General features: G+C 30.6%; 3 protein-coding genes across 3 annotated transcripts in view; all 3 read right to left on the bottom strand.

Annotated features, from left to right (window-relative positions):
- Positions 1-14,978, bottom strand: part of LOC136981891 (calcineurin-binding protein cabin-1-like) — a 55,200-nt gene extending 40,222 nt beyond the window's left edge. Inside the window, exons 1-7 of the mRNA XM_067278266.1 lie at positions 14,776-14,978; positions 14,619-14,702; positions 5,599-5,712; positions 4,033-4,164; positions 3,851-3,952; positions 1,031-1,109; positions 74-203 (exon numbers count right to left, since the gene is read on the bottom strand). Of these exons, the coding sequence (XP_067134367.1) occupies positions 74-203; positions 1,031-1,109; positions 3,851-3,952; positions 4,033-4,164; positions 5,599-5,712; positions 14,619-14,702; positions 14,776-14,778 (644 nt within the window). The 5' untranslated portion in view covers positions 14,779-14,978. The remainder of the gene's footprint in view (positions 1-73; positions 204-1,030; positions 1,110-3,850; positions 3,953-4,032; positions 4,165-5,598; positions 5,713-14,618; positions 14,703-14,775) is intronic.
- Positions 14,979-17,944: 2,966 nt separating this feature from the next.
- LOC136981959 (sperm-specific protein PHI-2B/PHI-3-like) lies at positions 17,945-19,052 on the bottom strand. The gene is made up of 3 exons (XM_067278384.1): positions 18,696-19,052; positions 18,550-18,600; positions 17,945-18,486 (listed from the first exon to the last, which is right to left on the bottom strand). Exons 1-3 carry the CDS (start codon positions 19,003-19,005, stop codon positions 17,945-17,947), a joined length of 903 nt encoding a protein of 300 aa, XP_067134485.1. The 5' UTR covers positions 19,006-19,052.
- Positions 19,053-19,531: 479 nt separating this feature from the next.
- Positions 19,532-24,228, bottom strand: LOC136981854 (radial spoke head 14 homolog). The gene is made up of 10 exons (XM_067278237.1): positions 24,100-24,228; positions 23,929-24,034; positions 23,776-23,862; positions 23,140-23,274; positions 22,992-23,068; positions 22,768-22,925; positions 22,048-22,164; positions 21,874-21,985; positions 21,723-21,785; positions 19,532-19,641 (listed from the first exon to the last, which is right to left on the bottom strand). Exons 1-10 carry the CDS (start codon positions 24,211-24,213, stop codon positions 19,555-19,557), a joined length of 1,056 nt encoding a protein of 351 aa, XP_067134338.1. The 5' UTR covers positions 24,214-24,228; the 3' UTR covers positions 19,532-19,554.
- Positions 24,229-24,289: the final 61 nt, after the last annotated feature.

Below are 24,289 nucleotides of genomic sequence, written 5' to 3' on the forward strand. Positions count from 1 at the left end.
ATATGTTTTCAGTACAAAAGATAAATAAAAGAAAAAAGTCAGTTAAACAAAGACAGTAGAAAACAAATCTTACCATTTTTTAAAAAAATCTTCACAATATGAACGAAGCCCATCGTGTTCCTCGTAAATTTGATTTCGAAAAGTTAATCCTTTAATATATGAGCATTCTCGTTCTAATGCTATTGATATGTAGTAAAGACAATCTGAAGAATAATTATTTATTTTTACAGTCACATTTTAAACAAAAGTAAGAAATATCAATATTTTCAAAGCAAAAAAACAACTTTAATTGAAATCAAATTTTAATTCTAAATGAATATAATTCACAGACATATTTTTTATTTTTATGGAATGTGTGTATTCAAGCCAGTTTGAAACTGACTTTGATGAAAATAAAGTGCTAAAAAGCCACATTCTTTTCATAGTTTATATTATTATTATTTCATTTTAGTTCTTCAGTAAGTGTATCATACATCAATGGAATATGTTCATAACACATGCATACAAATGCTACTTATTCCTCATTGATTATATTCCATTTCTCATACTACAGGTATTGGTATGATGTAGCATCACTCAAATAAAACAGTGAAAGGCTCTTGATATTTGTTATTTGTTATACTGTACGTGTTCAAAACTTAAGGACAGATAATGTTTGTACTTGAATAGAGAGAAATGTAGATAATGCATACAAATTTTGCAAGAACTGTATTACTTGACATCTAACACAGTGTAACACAATAATTTGTAGGATTTTACAATTCAAAGCAATAAAAATAAGTCTTTGGTGAAGAAGATGTATATAGAAGTTAGAAGTAGGCGGAGAATGGATGGAAAGTGCTTACCAATACCCAGGCAAAAACCCTCCGTCGACATAGAACTGCAATGCAGCATACACAGCATTGTGTCACCAAGTGATTTTTCCTAGATATTGTCGCTAGAAATCGTGTGTTTGTCCTTAAGTTTTGGACACATGTATATGAGAGAATCCAATTTTCTAAAATATATAATAATCGAAAATTTTACTTACTAGCATAATCATTTAAAACGTAAAGAACAGTTATCACATTATCCAAACAAGGCCAATGTTTTGGATTACATTTAAGTCCCTTAAAATAAAGAAATGTATGATTAATATAAACTCTTAACATTTTTATAATATCATCTATAAACTGTTTGTGTGAAAATTAAATTATTACTGTTGTGCAATTGAAATTAAAAAAAAAAAAAAAACTTTTTTAAATTTGTATATTCATGCTTAAGGTAAATTTTCAAATACAGAGTGACTTAAATAAAGTATTACAGCTCAATATTCCATTATTCAACCAATGATTAAAAATAATTTTTTTATTCAGTTTTCAGCTTAGAAAAGGCATTTATATCAGCTAAAGAACTCTGTGACTCACTCATGGGGCAAATCAATTCTAACATTTCAAATGGAGTTAAAACAACCCCAGATTGAAAATTGGTGCTTTTATGGCATTGAATCCAAATATGTTAACAGCAAACTTGCAAAAAATAAACACAGTCAAAATTTATTAATTCAAACTTGGTTAATTTGAATACAGTATTTGGATAATTCGAATTTTACAAATTCCCCTGGAGTTTCCTATTAAATGTAATGTAAAAATTACTTGTTTAATTCAAATTTGTTTTCTAATTTTCGAATAATTCAAAGCTAGAATATCCTCATATTTCAGAAATTACTAAAGTTTAGAAATTTGAAACTGGAGAAGCTTAGTTCACACTAAGCGAATAGCAAAAAGCAAATTCAAAAAGCAAAAAAAGAATGCAAAACGGGTCTAGACTGCAAAAAGTAAAAAACAATTGCAATTTTGAGCAACAAATCATTTACAAGCAAGAAACAAAAGTCATTGGTAAAAACAAAACACTTTTGACATTCTGTTTTAACCACTATTACATATTTGTTATAAAAAATGAAAGATACATTAAAAAAAAAAATCAATGTTGGGTGAGAAAACTGTTTAAAAAGTGATAATTGCAAGAATATCTCATTAATTTTGATGTATTTTCTGTTGTATGATAATTTTGTAACCATCTTAAAAACTACTAAGAACACCTGACAACAAACGCCACTGTGAAAAGTGGCGAAATTTTTTTTTTGCTAGCGAAAAAGTTCAACAGTTTCAAACTTCTAAGCAATTCACAAAACGGTAAAATTTACTGAAAATAATAGCATGCATGATGTGTTATTCACTCTGTTTTTTCACTTTCACTAGCGATTTGCTGTCAGTGTGAATTAAGCTTGACAAGAAAATGTGACAACTGAAGTAATTTTACTATATCATTATTACTTAATAATTACTAATGAATTGTTTAATTTGAATTTTGGATCATTCAAATTATTTTGCACTCCCCTTGAACTTCAAATTAACCAATTTCGATTGTATTAAAATTTAATCATTGTAAACAAAGCAATGTTAATTGTATGTATGTTTCAAAACTACAGCAAAGTCTTGCTAATTTTAAATTTGTGCTAATACAGGCTACAATTCTGCATTATGCAGTTTTTAAAATAATGAGTTTGTCAATTTAATCTAGGCTTTAAGCTATTACCTTACTCTTAGACAGATGTATCAAGATATGATTAAGGAACAGTTAGAAAAGAAATCGCAAACAAAAATTAGTTTATTTTTTTAGGCTGAAGTTGGTAAATGTTGGTAATGACAAGAACAATGCAACCATTAACATATTTTTGTATTGTATAAGTTTATCAAACAACTTTTAAAGTGCACAATAAAATATGACTTTAAATAAAGTGTACTTTTTAGACCATACTATATACATTTGAGTAAAAATCTCATTAATTTAGATTCTATGAGGTTCTATTGTATTAGTTTTTAAAAATATTCTGTAAAATGTTTGCATAACATTATCCTTTAAACTGAATTTTAGGTTAAATTCAAAACATAATCTGATATAAAATTTTATATTTTAAATATAAATATAAAAATTAAAAACAACATAAATATTTTTATGCCTTTCTATTTTAACAATATCTTCTATAAAATGTAAATTCTAGATGATTATATGTTTATAAACTAATTTTTAAACATTTCTATAATACAAGTATACTTTTTCAAGGTCGTAGATCAACTTTCAAGATATAATAAAAAAACATGACAAATTGTCTTAAAAATTTGCTGGAGATAGATGGTACTGGCAGAATTCGAAAATTATAGTGGACAGATATTTTTTGATAAAGTTGCACTGTTCCAGTAGTAAAAAAATAGAAGCATTTGGGATCAGAGTGCTCAAGAAAACAATTACAAATTCAGACAGCGCACTCTATAACAATACACAAATCACAAGGAATAACACATGACGTGATAATTGATATAGGCAAAAAAGAACGATCAGTTGGACTGAGTTATGTTGCATTTAGTCGAGTAAGAAATCATGAAGACGTCACTATAAATCAATCATTCCCTCTCAGTCGAATTGTTTCAATTCAAGAGTCAAAAGCATTTTAATTGAGAAAACAATTTTTAGAGCATTTACAAAGCATAAGATAGGAATTCATCTCAGAGAATGATAACTAGATGAGAGAGAGATGGCAGAAAGATCACAAAGTGGGTAGTTTCGTTAACGAATGGTTTCTAAACATACAATAGAAATGTATGCATAAAAGCTTGCTGATGTTGTGGTGTATAAATAGAAGTTATTCATCACTTTATGCATACAACAGAAGTGTATGCATAAAGTGATGAATAAACTCTTAAGTATAAATAAAAAACATGACCATTTCTGATTAGATGCACACTCAGACTATACCTGTATCAGGTTATTCCTAATAATAACAAATAATGAATTATGATAAAATTTTTACCTCTTCAAAAGATAATCTTGCTAGAGGATAATTATGTAGTTTCAATGCTACTAGTCCCATTTTGTACCATATAGTAACATCAGTGGCATCAATATTGATAGCCTGAAAAGTTTTAATCACAAAATGTATCATTTCAATACAATCGAGACAGAAATTAATAGCTATTTTTTTAATTTTCTTACATCTAAATAAGATTCCATGGCAGTGTTATAATCCTCCCTTTCTGCTGCAATGCTAGCCATATTTTTACATGCCAAATATTTGAGCGTATGAGCTGGAGAGAGTGGGCCATCTTCATCTTCTCTTGGGGTAGCCTAAGTTATTTAAAATTCCATATATTACCCAGAATGTAATTTTTAAAATAATAAACAATTTAATCATTATGATCATAATATATAATTGAAGTATTTGAGGTTATGTGATGTTTTATATCATGAAATATAAATTTTTTTTAATATTAATTGTTCAATTTTCTTAAAGAAATTGCAATGATTTTTTTTACAGCTTAAAATGATTGCAAATGGTTGAATATTTAAAATAATTTTTAAATAAAATACTTTAAGAAATTATATTAAATTTGATTAGAATTTTTACATGTTTACAATCATTTCAAGTTTGATATGAATAATATTTATATTTATAATATTATCATTATAAATAATTTACACACATTCTACTCTAGTATTTACTTTGGTCAATTTCAAAATTTGCCACATCTTGCCTTTAAGAAGAATCATATTTCATATAAAACTCTTGAATATAAAAAATAAAAACATTGGTTTTAATAAAAACTTAATTTATATATATTTTTTATTTATGAAAAGCATATTTTATGTGCTGTAAATGATTACAGTGTGGTCTGATTGTCAATAGTGTGGCTTATAATCACTACCTACACAACAGGCAAGCTCTGGATACTTCAAACAGACCACCAGAAGAGAAGATCACAAGCAAAACAGTTAACTGGTATCTTTGTCCACATTCAGAGACAGACAGAACCCTGTCTCTTCCTAAACCATTGACAGGAAACTAACAGAGGCAAATTTGCATGCATAGAAACTGTTACACATCCTGCCATTAGTACTCCAACATTTTCAGGTTTGTTTGTAGTGGTACCTTTAGAGAGAAGAATGAACTACTAGGACTGGTGTATCATCTTTAATAATGAATTCCGGTTCTCAAAAGTAAAGGCTGTCAGTATAAAAGCTAAACAATTGCCGAATTATATCAAGCTATATTACTATTACTACTAATTAAATGCTAGAGACAGGCGTTAGGTGCCATCTCTTGCTAAATTTAATAATTATAATTAAATTAATTGGACCAAATTGGGACTCGAACCCACAACTCCCATGTACCATGTAGTCATGTTGCCAGTAACACTACCTGGACCTTCATTCAATCCTAGCTTCTAGAACTTATTAATTTAGATATAACTATACTCGATTACTTATGGAATCAGCTGGACATGATTCAGTGCCTAAAGCCATTAATTAATCTAGAATTTAATTAATAACAGTAGTAGTAATATAGCCTGATATAATCCAACAATCATTTGGCTTTAATATATAGTTGTCAGGTTTAAATATGTTTGTTTATAGCTGTCAGTATCATTATCATTATCAATATACATTATACAGTGTTATATTTATTTAGATATTATAAAATAATTTTTCTCAATTTACGATTTATAAAAAAAGAATTACAATCATCATGCTATTTACTTTCATAACGAAAGAAATTATTACCTTAGAAATAAATTGCGTTTGTAACAGTTCTTTGAATGTTTCTTCAGCTTGTAATTTATCTCCTTGCTTTTGCAATTCTAATGCTTTATTATATAAGCAATAAGCTGCTTCCTCCTGTTAAAGAAATATATATAATTTAGTAACAAATTATTAATAATATATATTTAAATGATATATTTCAGCAAAAACTTAATTATAATGCATTAACAATTGTCTTATTTCATAAATACAACAGTCATATTCTACTTTAATTTTATGATAAATTTTGTGTAATATATAACAAAGACTTGTGTACAAAATATATTAATATATTGCATAATCATTTATCAAATACTAGCTGACCTGGCCACGCATTGTTGTGGCTCAAAATGTATCTATTATAAATGTATAATACTTTCCCCGTGGGGGGAATTTCAAAAAATCCCTTCTTAGTGTACATTCTCTTGACGAACCCTATTAAAACGCAATCAAAAACGCATCTAAAATAGTATAATAAAAGTCAAGTTCTTCACAGTAAGCCTTAATCCTGTCCCTCTCCCCCACAAGAAAATATCGAAAAATCCCTTTTTAGTGTATATTCTGTTGACGTAACCTATTAAAACTCAATCAAAAATGCAAAAAACCACATGTCAAATAGTATAATAGAAGCCGAGTACTTCACGGTAAGCCTTAATCCTGTCCATCTCCCCCCAGTAGGGGAGATTTCGACATGTATATTGTATAAAAACACGTGCGAATGCAACGTTGTGTCAAAATTTCCAAAGAACCGGTAGGAACAAACAAACGTTATATTTTATTTATATAGATAGATAGAAAATGATCTGCTTTAGTCCATTCTCACAGAAAAGCAAACTTAGGTCTGTTGGACATAAAAGCCTTAATCCATATATAAATATATTTTTGAAACGGGGAAATGGTGGTCTTCACATATGCCAGAAACCTTTGCGGGAGTGTATTAAACATCTTCCCAAAGTTTCATGGCAATCGAATAAACGGTGTGGTAATGCATGAAGGACAAACACACACACACAGACAACCATACATTCGTTTTTATATATATAGACTAATTTTTATTCTTAAAAACTACTTGAATGCATAATGCTTAATTTTTTAAATAAAAAATTATATCTGCATTCAATAATATACTTTTTAATTTAAATTTAAGAAACTCATCAAAATTATAATGCAAACTGTAAAATTTTGTCGAGCCAAAGCTTACAGATTTCAAATTTACTAAATGTTAGATATAATTCATATGAAAAACACAAAGTTATTTTTTAAAAAATATTTTCAGCAATTGTTTTTCTTCACTAATAAAATGTATTATTGTCAAATGTCAAAATTAAAAAGCCGGCAGGAGCTCTTGCTTGACTTTCTTGGAACTTAAACAGAAAGTCCAATAATTTTTAGTTATACTAAAATATAAAATTTAATAATAATAAAATCTCAGTAGTAGTAGTTTTGTTAAATTATGATAAATTTCTCTATTTAAAAAAATATTTCAGTTTAAAAATCACTAAGACACCAGCTCAAAGTCAAAATCATGCATGCTACTACTGTTATGAGATTTAATTTAAAAATAACTTTGTGTATTATTAATTGTTATAAAAAGGAAAAAGGCTTCTTTTTCAGGATAGGGGGCAAGTTTTTATAAAAGTTGTAGATAACCAGTAAAATTTTTGTTAAGTCCAACCCCTACTTGAGATATGACACAATTCCCCTTTTATTTCACCACTCTCAATCTTTAACCATTAAAATTTAACAGCATCAATGCCTCATATACAGAAATAATCCTGCCAAGTTTCAAAATTTTATGTTCATCCAGTTTTGATATATAATGCAAAATAGATGCCAACACGTGTGTGCACACACATGCATACATAGAAAATTTTGTAAAGGATAAGGAACTTTTTTTTAATAGATTAAAAAATAAAAGATTTAGAACTGTCTCTTCTTTAAAAAAAGAATTTCTACCGATCAAAAATTATTAATTTAAAGAAGAAAAAATAAGAACTACACTCAAACCTGTTTTTGTGCAGTCTTTTTTTGTGTGATTTTTTTATTTGTGCAATTTTTTTTGTGCAGTATACCAATTTGATTGAAATTCATGTACCGCACGAAACAAATTGCACAAAAAAAGACCGCACAAAAACAGGTTTGAGTGTAATTTCAAATATCAATTAATGGGCCATCTTCAGATATGGACAGTTGAAAGTGGAATGCCAGTATGGAAGGAAGATTAAATAGATTGTGATAGAGTAAACAATTGAGACAGGTAGATTGCAACAATTGCAGCAGAGCATCGATTATCCGACTCAATTGGGGACTGGGGTTGGTCAGATAACTGAAAAAAACGGATGACCGAAAAGTATGAAAAAGTACATTATTAGTATAGTATATTAGTATATCCCATGTAATTAGTATATTAGTATATTGCTATTAACCTGCTTCGCGTTGAATTTTCATCGATGTTAAGCCTAACAAATTTTTTTTTTTAAATAATAATCATTGCTATTGTATCGTTAAAAATTATTTCTTTATTTTGCACAAAAGAAATACAGTACTGTACTGTATATTGAAAAATATAAAACAAAAAAATATATATATATATTCGGGTTACATATTTTACATAAAGTAGGCCTATACATTAGAAAAAGAAGTCCAAAATTTTCTTTTGCTTTACAGCTGACACTCGTTTTTTGCCGCTAAATCTCGCACACGTTTTAAAAACAGCAACTGGATATCGTCATTAAATAAAATTAAGTCTCGTTTAAATACTGGCCTCCCTTTCATGGTCGAGTCAGTGTTGCCAGCTAAAGCATGCAAAAATTTAACAAAAATAATATTAAAGTAGCCAAGACATAGCCAAATATTGTAGTGCCACATCACTAGCAAACATTTGAATTTACCGACTAGAATGCGGTCAGTTAACCGATGTGACGGTTGATCGGGGGTCAGATAATCAATGCTCTATTGCAGAGCTTCTTAAACTATGGGTCGCTTAGCGAAATCTTGGGGTCGCGAGATTTTAATGCAAAATATTGAAAATTTGAAAATGTTCTTCTGCCATTCAACACCACATATTTATGTGAAATTACTTTTTCAGCTTTTCCCAATATTCTCTTTTATTTATGTTATTGCAAAAAAATGTAGGTTTGATGAAAAATAGGGTATATAATCTTTGTAACTATAATAAATACAATTTTATAACTTTTTGTGCAATTTTTAATTTTATATTTTTGTATGTTTTAAACAAATTCTAAAACTATATTTTTCATATGTATATATATTGTTACCTAATCAATAAATCATCACAAAATATTTATATGTCTTTATTTTATATTTTTTGGGTCATGAAAAAAATCACAATTATAAATGGGGTCATGAATAAAAAAAGTTTAAGAAGCCCTGCTGTACTGTGTAATTGATGCAAAAGACTAAGGACATATTGCAAGAAGAGAGAAGATGGTTCCTGTTCCTTCTCCCTGCCTGGCTGTTTATATATGTGTTTATAACAGAGTAGTTATAAATTTCACATTCACACTTCTCTATGATGCTGGCAACTGAGGGGTGACAGATGGTTTTTGTCACTTGACAATCTACCTTTGTGTAGAAAGTTGTTCAAAGGAAGATAAAACTGTAGCAGATCCTCTTATATCATCATAAGGCTAAGTGAGTCTCTGATGAAGGGATCTTCAAGTGTACTGTGTTGATGCTAATCTCATCATTGGTTGGGGCAATATATGTATACTACACTGCAAAAATTGTCTTCCATTGTTCCATAGAAGGCAGTATAAAGTTGAGCTGCATCAATAGGCTATGAATTTGTTATTATTATTAGTGAGTGTTGCAAAATGATAAAATGATTTAGTTTAATGAAGGCTTCACAAATTAATAATGTAACAAACAACTGTAAACATATATGCTATGCAGATAAAACATAAACATAAAAATTCCTTAATGCCAATAATATTATACTTTTAACAATATCTTTATAAAATGAACTAACAAAAAGATTGAAATTTAATTATTTAAATTTTAATACAATTAAGAATTAAATCTTTTGTTCTTCAAATTATGAAAATTATTAATTCACAATCAAATATCAAATATGAAAATTATATTACTGCTTTGCTTTGATAGTGGCATAACTAAATAAAACTGAGTTTACTTTTTTTACTTAAATAAACTCTTTAGATACTTTACTTTTATGTTTTTAGATAGTTTACTTTTAAAATTGCATATTTCTATCTCTGTTGGATTCCCATTAGAGATCAGATTTGTGTTATCAACTTGTATTCAAATGTTAGTCAATTAAAATTTTTAAATACAGTAATACCTCGGTTTTCGTTGACTTCGGTTAGCGTCGATTTTTTTTGCAAAAAATTTGTCTCGGTTTTCATCGCCATGCTCAAGTGACCTCGTTGCTAATTTTGTGAAAACAAAGAGTGACCCACACGTTTTCCAGCACAGTGTGGCATTATTTCTCGTTGTGTGAACATTGGCCAATGGTTCCATTCCACGAACACTGGGAGTTTGGTTGTGGGTTCACACTTTGCCAGGGCAGGCTGGCCATGTGACGTTTTCTGGGTTTTCTCCACATCTGTAATGCCTGAATAGGGCCCAGTTACACTTTACCACAGAGCGATATCGGCAGAAACTCATGTCCAACTAGCTTCTACAAGACAAGACATTACCCCACGTGTCTAGCTGAACAATTCCATTGCTTTAATCTTAATGCTTTTATCTTTATGCTAATTAGTCTTTTATGCTAATTTTTTATTGCTTTTAGTATTTAATACTATATTAATTCTCTATAAAATGTGTTTTTGGTATGTATTTTGGAGTGTCTACAACAGATTAATTACATTGATTTATATGGAAATAATTGCCTCGATTTTCATCGGTTTCGGATTTCACCATTGTTTTCGGACGGATTATTGACAAAAACCAAGGTACTTCTCTTGTAAAATTAATACTTTTTAAAATTATGCCACTAGGCATAATTTACATTTAATAAAACATTTAAAATCTCAATGCCCAACAGATCCTCCTATGTCTGCAGGACAGAGTTTAAAGTCTTTATATCAGTTCAATTAAATAAAAGCCAAAATGTACTAATATTGTGCTATATATTTTATATAAATGAATATATATTTAATATTATGTGTGAAATATTATACTGTTTAATGTTTAATGTTCTGTGATTGTCCCAGATTTTATCCAACTGCCATCTAGTGACAGGAAGGCTTTATTCTAAAAACTGTAGTAAAACTATAGATTCTTAGCATTACACAATTTCTTTTAAGTTTTTTTGAAGATACATATTTGATAAGACATTTCTAAAAAACAGAATTTTTGTTGCCAACCCATATAAAAAATGCTATAAACAAAATACCATAGGACTACTTAACAACTCTAGCATTTGGGTTGCCATTGCTTAAGCTCGTTTCTGTCATGAAGTATCGCATTGGATGGCAGATATGTACAAAATCTGTCACATAACTCCACTTTGATGTCACTCTGTCATGTGACTACCTTGAAATGTCACTCATGTCAGCCACATGACATCTCTGATGTATTTCCTGAGAACTTTTCAGATTATGAAGAGACCGCAGACCACAGTTTGATAAACATTGCACTTGTTATGTTTCCAATAGTACTGTAACATTTTACAACAAAATCCATGTACTTAAGATTTGATAATGATTTATTTTTCAGGATTAACTCTGTGAAAAAAACGAAACAGAATAAATAAATTATAGAATTACTTGTGTAGCAGCCTTAAAACTTTTCTAGAATCCTTAGAATTGAAAGTATTAAATTTTTCATATCATATATGTTTTACTCTAACAAATCCTATTCTTTTGCATTTTAGTCTTGTATTATTTAATAATGGCATTGCGTATATTATTTTAATTTTTTTTAATTAAAATTTTTGAATTAGTACACAAATGACATAATGTTCAACTTATCAGGGCTCTGTAATGTAACTCTGTCTTACCTGTATAAGTTCATTGAAGCTTCATTGCTTGTGCTTTATTTTATTAATAAGTGAATTTCTCTGTGATGTTATTTGGTGTTTTCATATTATGAAAGTATCAAAATTAATTGTATATTATTTTATGATAGAGTGGGGACAGAGTGTTAACACGTGTTTTAACTATTTACTAACAAACAATTCATTAATAAAAAAAAACTTAAAAAAAGTTTAAGGGCTAACTTGACACTTTGTCTGTGACAGATTGAACTTCACATCTGTATGCTCTAACACAGGATTTCTTAAACTTTTTTTATTCACGACCCCATTTATGATTGTGATTTCTTTCGCGACCAAAAAAGAAAAAAAATATAAAATAAAAATATATAAATATTTTGTGATGATTTATTGATTAGGTAACAATATATACATATGAAAAAATATAGTTTTAGAATTAGTTTAAAACATACAAAAATATAAAATTAAAAATTGCACAAAAAGTTGTAAAATTGTATTTATCATAGTTACAAAAATTATTTTCAATATTTTGCATTAAAATCTCACGACCCCAAGGTTTCGCTAAGCGACCCCAAATGGGGTCGCGACCCATAGTTTAAGAAGCCTTGACAATGCCATTCAAACTGTCATCCACAGACCAGTGCCAGTCCTTTTTATAATTATTTTTATTTAATTTCACAAAAGTACCAGTCCATGAACACAAAACATTGCAGAAGTGCTGCTCTAACATATATTACATCTATTGTTTTAAATAAAATGTTTTATTTAAAACAATAGATGTAATATATAACAAACAGATAAGTCTTTATAATATACAGTCAAACCTGTTTTTATGTGCTCTTTTTATGTGCGATTTTTATTTGTGCGATTTTTTTAATGCGAATTTTTAATTTGTGCGGTATAGTTGGCGACTAGTCTCGTGCGATTCGTCATGTCTTACGTTGACTTATTATAGCTAAATAAACTTATTATAGCATAAATGCACTTATTATAGTAATATTATTGCATGAATATGCGAAAAATGAAATAATTTTCTTTTTAAGTCAACAAAACACCACCTGGACAAAAATATGTAAAACAGACGATAGACCAGACGATGCAGTCAAGTGCTGACATCTGTTGTCAATAAATTCTATTTCGTACGGTTTTGAGTTATTTTCTATGTGAGACTTTTTTTATGCAGTCCCTGTTGACCGCATAAAAAAAATATTTTTTAATTGTGTTGCGAAAACTATTATTTACAGCCATTCGTGAAGTTTCGTGAGATTTTTTTTAATGCGTTTTTTTTTAATGCGGTCCCTATCCCCCGCATAAAAACAGGTTTGACTGTATATATAATTGTTATATAACTTTAGTTCAAATTTAAAAATATAATGGTTATATAAAACATGTATATTTGTAAATTTAGATGACAAATCTATAATTATTTATTTACGGTTATCAGCATTTAATACGAATTTTAAAGTAATTTGATAATTTATTTATTTTTCTTTTTTTATGGAGTTAGTCCCTGAAAATAAATCAATATCAAATCTTAAGTTGGTGGGTTTTGTCATAGAATGTTATGGTATTACCGGGAAACAATAAATGTAACTTTTATCAAATTGTGGTCTGCAGTCTCTTCGGAGTCCGAAACGTTCTCAGGAAATACATCAGAGACATCATGTGGCCAAAATTTTGAGGTAATCACATGACCAAGTGACATTGAAGCAGGGTCACGATATGTTTTGTACGGGTATGCCATCAGTGAGAATCCACAACAGAAACAAACTTAAGCAAACGACATGAATACCACAGAATTGGTAATTGGTCCTACAGTTTTTAGTTTATGGTATTTTTTATATGGGTCAGCAACAAAAAATTATACACGTTTTGGAAATGTCTATCAAATGTGTCTTAAAAAAAATAATTTATGAGAAAACACATAATGGTAAGAATCTATAGTTTTACAAAAACCATTGGTTCTTTTCTGTTAACAGGACACCAGTTGTAACTTTAATCTGACAGTCTTAGCAAACAACGGTATTGCCTATTGTGTTTAACTATTTAGCCCATGCAACAGTGCAAGCTTCGAGTAGTGCACTCGACCGTTCGCGGAGTACTCGACGTTATACAGTTTAGGGTTCAGCCCCACACAGGTGCCAAGTATGAGTGATAGCTAGCACCAATGCACACATAGAATAGGCAGTATACCGATACATGTTAAAAACAGAAGTTGTATAGATTGCACCCTATGGAATTTCAGGACTTTGAGTATATATCTGAACTCAGGGTGAATCTGAACTCGTCCCGACTCTACTTTTGGACCAAAAATGAAAAATAAGAAAGTTATCATATTTACGATTTCTTGCCTTTCACAATGCATTCTACACCATTTTAGAGTTTTCCACTAGGTGGCGCTACTTGTTCAGTATATGTTTTCTTTTTTTTTTCATTTGTTCAAGAACTACCATGAATCAATAACTAGCAACGTTAACACTGGGTGGCTTGCCAGCAGCTCCCCTCCGAGAGGAGTCCATCAGGAGCACGATCAGTCGAACGCCACCTACTGGAAAACTCTAAAATGGCATAGAATGCATTGTGAAAGGCAAGAAATCGTAAATACAATAACTTTCTCTTATTTTTCGTCTCCGGTCCAAAAGTAGGGTATCGTTGAACTCGTCTTGGTCCCGAGATCAGATATATACTGAAAGTCCCAAAATTCCATAGAATGCAATCTATACAACAGCCTTAAAAACTAACCTTTAGGGGAGAATATGTGGTAAAGGGACAACAATTCTCGGGGCGACGCAAAACTCCTCGTTTGGAGCTCGAATCTTACCCGTCACCATATATATCGGCCGGCGTACCATTAACAGAAAAGTGACAAACCATTCCCACAAAGTATCTTTTCCTTTTTAAATGTATTTCCATTGCCGATAAAGCGTGAATACACGTCCCAGTAGCTTTCGGGGTACCAAAACTAATTTTGCCAAAGATTCTATCCCCAAGTACCTGGCAACCATGGTTAAAAATGCATTACCTGTGCCTCCTTAGTGGTGACAACTTGGCCTTCATTGCCATCAGATCCAGATCCTGATATATCATTTAAAGCATTGATCTTTATCTAAACATGAAGAAAAAGAAACGTTTCGTGTGAAATTGATAAATTATTTATTTAATAATTAAAATTAAAGTACCATTTTATAAGAATTTCTTCAATCTTCTGCAGCACATTCTGCTATAGTTCATCAAATATTTCTCCTTAAATATTAAATGCATGTTAGGTTTATGAACATTATAAAAGATAATACGTAGAAAAACGGATTTATAAAAAAAAAAAGTTTTAATAATTACAAAAATGTTTTTATAGATTTAAAACAAAAACAACAGGAATCCATTCCTCTCCATCTCGTCCTAAAGACCCACCTGGTGAGAGAATTTACTTTGGAAATTTAATACTCTAATTGATGCTAATATGGAGGAGGTTTTTTTTTTCTTTACATGTTCTGTCCAAAAGTAAGTGTACTGATTTTTTTATTTAATGACTGTGCAGCTTAACACATCATTGATTGGTATTTTTGCGTTGCTAGTTGTCTTAGCAGCATATTTAGACCCGTTTCAAGATGATCGTGCACAATCTCTCTTTGTGTAAGATAGTGTTTTACGGTTGAAATGAGAAAAAATTCCGAACAACGTTACGCTATCAAATTTTGTGTGAAACTCAAAAAATCTTCAATCGAGATATTTGCAGATTTAACCAAAGCTTATGGATATGCCACCTTATCGAGGAACGTAGTGTTTAGATGGCAGAAAGATCCATGGTAAAGACTATGGTTATTTTTTTTTATTTTTTATTTTTTTTTTGATAGCCGTGGAATTGTGCACAAAGAATTTTTTCCTTCAGGACAGACAGTTAATCAGGCCTTTTACAAAAATGTCTTGAAATGACTTCGAATACGAGTCAAGCAACTTCGCGGGGACATTGAAGAAGATTGGTTGCTGCACCACGATAATGCGCCGGCTATAAATTCGACAGTTTTCGTCCAAGAAAAAATCTCCACAAGCCCACAACCTCCCTACAGTCTGGACCTAGTTCCGTGCAACGTCTACCTATTCATTAATTAAGATAAAATCTTAAGTCATCATTTCGGTTGAAGGTCATCATTTTGGGACAGTGGAAAACATCAGAAAACTTGAACCGACGAACTAAACACCCTTACGGAAAATGACTTCAAGTACTTGCTACGATCAGTGGAAAAAACTTTGGAACCACTGTATGATATCGCAAGGGTCGTACTTTAAAGGAGATCATTTGTAATTTGATGTAACTCTTGTATATTTTGAAATAAAAAATCAGTACACTTACTTTTGAGACAGACCTCGTATACGTTTACGAGGGGTGAGAAAGTAGGTACTATATACTGTTATTATGGAAAATCATGCAGGAAAATATGAAAAAAAATTTACTTTTATGCAAAATAAGGAATACTACGAAATAGTAAAACATAAAAAATATAATTATGAACATCTGTATTTGTCCGATTTTTTTTAATAACTCTTTCCGCTTTGGGCACTAAGAGAGCTTTTTTTAGCAAGCCCATTACGGGGTCGACCAGGCCGACAATGGGGCGGCCGGGTGGTGAAGGACAGAACCCAACATAGTCGGACGGCTCTTTTTTGCCTGAGAAATTCTTGGGGATTTTTGATCCGACTGGATTCGATCCCGGGTCCCCCCAGAGCAGTAGAGCGGCACCTTGACTACTCGGCTAACCGGCCGTCATATTTCTCTCATTCACAACTGTATACCTACTTTTGCACCCCCTGTATATATATTTGCTTAATTGTTGATAAACTTTCTATATTTTGGTATAGAAACGCAAAAGTAATAAGAAACTTGCTATAAACATTAAACATGGATATTTAATTTTATTTTTTAAATTTCAGTTGAAAAACTATTAAAATTAAATTGACTTTTTAAATGTTGATTACCCAGTCCTTACGAATACAAATGTAGCTCTGAATGAGGCGGTTGGGACCTTATCAGCGCTATCACGTGTTTTTTACGAACACTTTGTGACCTTTGACAAAATATTTACCTCCCAATTAGAGATAAGATTCCTTTGACTTTTTTGGTCGTTCAGGACATTGTTTTTCAACCATTTTTATCTCACGGCACGCTTGAACCTAATTAAATTTCCGCAGAAAAAATCACGTGATTTAAAGTTGTGTTTGTAAATATTCTATCACCATATTACTTTTCACTTAGCCTAATTATTTTTATCTGTATTTTTTGTGAATTAAATAAAACAGTATTGTTGTTCCTTAACCCGATGCTCACAAAATTTTGCTTATGAATATATATTTTTCACTACACTATGAACACGTTTATTTATAACAGCTTTGAAAAACTCGTATAATTAATTCAAAGAAGTTTTAATTTTCGTATGTACACTTACTGTTCTTTCGAAAATTATTTAATATCGCGGATTGGTCTGTCTCAAATATGTCGGGCCTCGTCTCTCATCATCTGGACACTCCCTATTGTGGGCCTGGCCGAACAACATAGGTTTAAGCTACTGAGAGGTGGGAATAATTAGTCTTCAATCAAAAATGTGTTTTGATTTTATCAAACATATTTTATCAGGCTGAGTTAATAAACTCGGCTCTGGTGTGGCGTAATCGGCCGACCATATTTGTACACCATGTTGGCGTAAATAACTTGTCTTGTTCTTGACTAGATTTCTGGAATGTCCTTGTATGAAATAGTTGCTGTATTTTCTCCAAAGAAATATTGCATATTATAATAAATCTTAATCTACAAATGCTAATGGTGTCTCGTTTCACAAATATTACGCTGCAGATATTAAGTAATTTTAACAATTTCTCAGTAGTGAGATCGGATATCTTTGGAGTCCGAAACAAAACTAAAATACAATATTTGATAGCAGATTATTATATTTTGATACAAAGTTAAGCAACTACCATCTTTGTATTCAATATAGGCCAAAAAAATGAATAAAACAATATATTATTGTTTGCCAAGATAAGTCATTTTATATCCAAAGTATTCGCCAAAAGTACTTCATTGTCTGAAAAGTTCTTTTCAGATATTTTTAAATCGTACCTCGAAAAAAGTAGAAAGAATGTTTAATCGAGCGTCTATTTAAGCGAATTTATTTATTAAAATGAATTTAAATACAAAAGATTTAATTCTAAAAACAAGAAAGAAATCACAAAAATTAACATTACAAAAAACAACACAGTGAAAAACTTCGTAAAAATTTTTCGAAAAACAAAAAAGAACAGGAAAAAGTTTTTAAAAAAGGACGAGAACTAAATTTTTCTTTTAGCCCTTTTAAAATGCTTTCATTTATGTTTTGTAGATTTTTTATCAGAACTTTTTGATTCTGATGGAATTTTCTTTGAAGCATTTGTCTTTGTTTCCGATGGCTTCGTATTTTGTTTCTTAGGTTTTTCTTTGTTTTCAGCTTTAACATCTTTAGAAGCTGCTGCAGCTGGAACTTTTTTCTTAGCGTTATCCTTCTTTATCACTTTATTTTTCTTTGGAGATTTGCTTGCAGGCGATTTCTTCGGCTCTCCGTCGTCGTCTTTCTGCAATTCTCTCTCTTTTTTAGCCATTAATTTCCCTTCTATGCTTTTGGGATTTGTTTCTTTAATTATTTTCCTCTTTTCATTTGTCGATGCAGCCAGTTTCGTCGGTGATGCCAGCTTTTTCGCGGTTGCCGGTTTTTTCGGTTTAATTGTTTTTTTTGCTACAAGAAAACTTCCAACTGCTCCAACTAACCCGTTGGATGCTTTTGGTCTAATTAAAATGCCTGTAGAGATTCCTTTCTTCAAAGACAGTTTCATACTATTTTTTAGTTTGTTTGGTTCTATTAGATAGTTATCTACACAAATAAAAAAATAAAATAATATCTTACAGACATATAACGACAGAAAAACATACTTACGAAGTATCCATTTGCGGATAGCTTGTACAGAAGCACCTTTCCTTTTGTCGCCTTAATATTGAAAACAAAAAATGTATTAAAGGTATGAAAAAAAAAATTAAAATTTATCATCTCAATTACGAAAAATTACGTATAAATAATGTCACCTATGGCATTTACTGCTTGGCAAATCATTTTTAAAGTGTCTGGAGGCACTTGTCTTTGAATAGGAAGACGATCATCAGAGTTGAAATTGGAGGCAACGTTCTTAGCTGTAGATTGGCTTTCTACTGATTTAACGTTTTTCGAGGGTATTGGAGTGGGGGAATTAATATTTTTCTCCGTTTTATCTTGAGAATTCTCCTTCCGTTCCTCATCGCTTTCGCTATTTTCTGATTCAATGGCAGATTCAAGCGCGAGAACAAATTGATCGGATTCTTTCTTTTTCTTAGTTGTTTCTTTCTTCTTTACCACCATTTTTAAAATTCTATAAAGAAACTAAAAATATTCTTAAATCTTTGTAAATGTTTAAGAAATATTTTTAAAATCTACAAATATAAATGCCCTTACCGACTAACTCCACACTCTTATAACACTAAATCACCCCAACTGAGGCACTGTAATTATGTAAATTATGTGATTTACGTACTTAAAATTATAAATTTAGATTAATTTTAAATTATTATTGTAAATTGTGTGTTAAAAATTAATCATTCTAATAAATAAATTGCTTCGCACATTTTTACATTAATCAATCATAATAAGCGAGAACACGAATACAAAATTTTATTTTAAATTAAAAAAAAAAAAATACAAACAATTGAAAAAATAGACATTGATTTTATTCTAATTTTTCATTTAAAAAAGTAATAAATAAATTAATAAAAATATGATCGCTTAGTTAATTTAGTGCACACTTTACGTCAATTTGACGTTATTATATTTAACTGTAATCGTAAATATGGGGAGATGACGTCAAATTGACGTCAACCCAATCGAACAGTCCGCCATTTTGGTAATATCATTTTAACTCGGCTTCCAAATTATGACTTCGTACGCAACTTCAGCAATTTCTCTGACTTCTTTATCCGGATCAGACAGCAAATGGCGTATCTAAATTATTAGTAAAATTAAATTAGTGTTTATTATTTTATCCATTTCATAGCTATATTTATTTACCACACAATACATAACAGAAAATACTCTCGTCGATAAAAAAGTTACATGCACCAGATAGAACTGTGATTAATGCAAAACTCGGCATACAGCTATATCTCACTCAGGGGTAATTAAAGTCCCACGAAATTACCACACACGTTTGAACAAAAAATTCTACACGAGTTGATAGAAAATGAGAATTTCAAAAAGTTTGGTTAGCAACAGATCACATAATTCCGGAAAACCACGTGAAACACAATACAATTTGCATAATTGCATTTTTAGCGATCCTAATAATTAGTTTTATGTTGTTTTACCTTTAAACTAATTTAAACTTCCTATAAAAATATTTGTAAATGGTTAGTTATCTATAGATATACTTCATAAATCAGGCTTGATTGTACTGTACATCTGTATTTCTGAAGAGTAAAAATGGAAGATTCATGTTACATATAATTAGCGAGTGTCAAATCATATCGTATAGATAATACGCTTGAAAATTTACGATAAATTATAAAATTATGCAGAGCATGTACTATTTGAACACCTCAAATTACCTGTTAACTGTGATTATTTTGATAAAGTATTGGTTGAACCCCGCAAATACGAGTTTCCCCACTATAAATTGAAGGCTGAAAATGAAATTAAGGCATCAGTCCGTATCTGTTATTCAACGAACGATTATAAAACTGAAAGTATTTTTGGCTGTTCTTGTACAATATAAATACTAGCGGGTGGGCCCGGCGTTGCTCGGGCAAAATTAACGATAGTGAAGATTAAGATTATTACATTATAGTCAACCTTACCCGTTTTCACAGAATGCAAGAACTGGGATCCCCTGTTTCCAGTCTAATTAGAGAATTTTTACATGGGTCTAAAAATATGTTCGATTTCCCGCAAAAACGAAAAAAAACTGCATCTGCGTCTAACACGTCACTTTCTCTTAACAATTCCATTGTTACGTAACACTTTTATTGTTGACACTTCCATTGTTACTTAACACTTCCATTGTAGATGGAAGTGTTAAGCCTTATTCTTGTCCCTCTCCCCGTGAGGAGGAATTTCGAAAAATCCCTTCTTAGTGTGCGTTCTCGTGACGTAGCCTAACTGTGTACCAAATTTCAACTTTCAACTCCTAACCGTTTGGGCTCTGCGCTGATTATTATTATTATGATGGGTTAAGTGAGATATACTCGGTTAACACCGGTGGCTGTGTACTATGCCGGACCAAAGTCAAGGCATAGTAACCAGAACAGAAATTAAAGAAGTGTATCAGTGTGTGTGTCTGTATTCAGGAATTTTCTCACAACATGACATGTATTCAATATAGTGGCCTTCTGTAGTGTGATGTATGTGTTTCTATTCAATTCTAATGTGCCCAGGCTTTTGTGTAGTGTGTGTGGTATGACACCTGTAGAGGAGAGAACAACAGGTACAATAAGCACTCTATCCATCCTCCACAGATGCCTTATTTCCTGGGCGAGTTCTGTGTACTTGCTAATTATTATTATTATCATCATTATCAACTAATCTCGATTATATATATATATATAGATTTTATAATTTTCTGTCAGAAGTTTTGTATTTTACTGTATCTTAGAAATTAAATAGATTTATATCGTATTAGTAATAATTCGTTTAAGTGGCTGCTGGCAACGCATCCGCATAGTAAGCGGCAGTTACGGGTTCGAGTCCCGCTCCGGGACGATTCTTTTCTTCCAGTTTAATCTAAAAATTATTTAATTCAATTTTATAAAGACTATAATATGCAATTATAATTGTAGAATATGGATCGTTGACATGTGATAAAGTAGACGATCGCCATAAATTAAAACTATAAATGAGTAGTGTTTGATTACTGATGGTACAGCCACCATCGTATGAATGGACATGTTTATATTCTTTTCTTTTTATATGTAAAAAGAAAAGAATATAAACATGTACAATAAATATATCCTATTATAGATAAATGTGGTTTTTCTGTAAGATGAAATATATTATTTAATCATTTTAGCAATGTAAAGTTATTACAATACCTCTTGGATATTTTTCAAGAAGAATTCTCTTCCTGTTGGAACTTCTGCTAACATAGTAATTGCCTAAATTTTTGAGCATGTCGATTAATTATTATTATTATTATTATTATTACTACTACTAAAATACATTATGTAAATTATGTAAACCTGCCTTTAGACAATTTTTGCGTGTTTCTACACTAGAATCTTCTAGTATACATAAGAGAAGTGGAAGAGCGTTACCTTCTACAGCTTTAAACTTTCCTTTAATTATTACCGTTATCCTATTAAAAATCAAGTAAATATTATTTCATGTATTACTTATAGTTTACATTTTATTACTTACATCACTAATAAGTAGCATAGTTTCGTTCTGAATTCAGAGTCCGTGGTTTCTTTTAGATGTTTTATAATAGCATCTAACGCCTGTTCACATGCGATAGTTTTACCGATTTCGCTCATGCTATAATTATGTATACATAAAACTTGATGAGAATTATTATAACGGCAAAAAATAGATTAAATTATACTTTTAAAATAAATGTATATAGCCGATAAAATTCAGTTTAAATTGAAAACATGTAGGACTGTAGGATTAATGGGATATGGAAACACAACACGAGGACGATCTGCCAAAGAGGAGTACCTCCCGGGAAGACTTTCTATGGGAAACTGGCCCCTATTTAAGTGTTAAATAAGTGAAAAAAAAAACCCGAAAAATTTTTCATGGCCAGCCCGAGATCAAGGTTTGGTCAGGGGTGAATCTGCGACCAGATGGTACGGTTCAGTGGTTTTATTCATTAGCTTAATTTGAATTAATAAGTCTCCGTTAATTCAAATCGGGCAAGATCAGAACACTGGGAATTCTGATGTTTTGATGTGTCTCGTATATCCTTCAGTTCCTGAGTAAAGGAGTAATGTATAACTGAATATATATCGCAGTTTTTTTTAAATTACAAGAGTCTAATTCTATATATTGTATTCGGATTCCAAAAATAAAAGAAAGATTGAAGCACATACAGCATGATTTAATAAACATATTTTTTAAATGTTTCGATTATATTACCATAAATCCGCCATGACGATGGCTGCTTTTCGCTTTATTACAATAGAATCACTTTCAAATAGTTCAATTATAATGGTTATAGCTCCAGCATTCAGTACTTTTTCGGTTTTAAAAGCGTTGATTTTCAAACATTCGTGAATAATTTCGAGAATAATTTCCTACAAATATATATATAAGATAAATTAAAAGTATAAAAAGTAACGAAAACGACAAAGTAAGAATACTTTGTTTTCATCGTTTTCTTCTTTCAGTTTTTTTATCAGAATGATGATTGAATCATGATAAACGATAGCTGCTGAACCTAAATATTTATACATTACTTATGATGATGTAGTTGTTTACGAGACAGTTAGTAATTCAATATTTACTTACCTTCTGGATTACACGATAAATTTCTAAGTGTTGTATATGCGTGTTTTCTAACGTTTTGCAACTCATGATCTAATAATAGTATGGCTCCTTCAATTAAATTAAAAGCTAAAAACGCTTTCCTTCCCGCTGGTGTAACTGAAATTTACGTTCTTGAATGAAATAGATATTAAGCACCGATAATAAAAAATTATCATTGATTGAATTAAGTTTTTTACTTGCACCCTAATCTTACTAAATTTCAAACTGTGCCCTATGTGTACCATTTAATTTTTCATGAATATTTCATTTTTGAATGGTCGATATAGAGTTTATAAATAGAGTTTAATGTATAATTTTACTTTTTGGGTTCCCGAAGCTCGAAAGCCTCAAGAGAATTGACGGCCGCATGTCCGATCAGTTAAGGTGGTATCCTACCACTCTGAGGGACTCTAGAACTTTTTAGAGGATGGTCCGTTCAGATATGTCGGGCCACCTTCACTACCCAGTCGCCTTGTTGTGGGCCTGGCCGACCCATAATGGGCTTGCTATAAAAGCTCTCTTAATGCCCATAGGACGAAAAAACTTAAAAGATGTTCTAAGAAAACGCTTAGCTTGTTCATAAGACAATCCGTCACCATAGATAACACCATAGAATACCTGTAATTATGCTAAGAATTTCTGCCCCTTTTGTACAAACAAATTCATCCGAATCTATCCACGTACTTTCTAAATTCTCCCGAAGCCCTGTTGAAACAACATTTTAAAAGTAAATCTATCTGTAAAGAGCATTCATAGTAAATAACCATTTACCTCTTCTAAGATACTGATAAGCATTTTGAGGATCATATAGTAGATCACATAATGATTGCAGAGTTTTCTTCCGTGTTTCTTCATCATTATCTTGGCACAGAGCATTCTATAAAAGAATTTTATAAAAATAATTTAATAATCCGATTTAAAATAAATGTAAATTTTAATTACCACTTTATAATAATTCCATCCTTCGTATGCAAAATTCTCTTTGGTCGGATGAATGACTGGATAACCCACTGAAGAAATGGGTACATTACCAGAATTTAAAAAGCATTTATGCATTTTTAAGGCATTTATAATTTTTTGAATCTATTCAAATATTCTATTTACAATTTAAAATTCAATAGAACATATTTAA

Source organism: Centruroides vittatus, unplaced genomic scaffold (genome assembly GCF_030686945.1).
Source record: "Centruroides vittatus isolate TY-2023 unplaced genomic scaffold, ASM3068694v2 contig_799, whole genome shotgun sequence".
NCBI classification, from domain to species: domain Eukaryota; kingdom Metazoa; phylum Arthropoda; class Arachnida; order Scorpiones; family Buthidae; genus Centruroides; species Centruroides vittatus.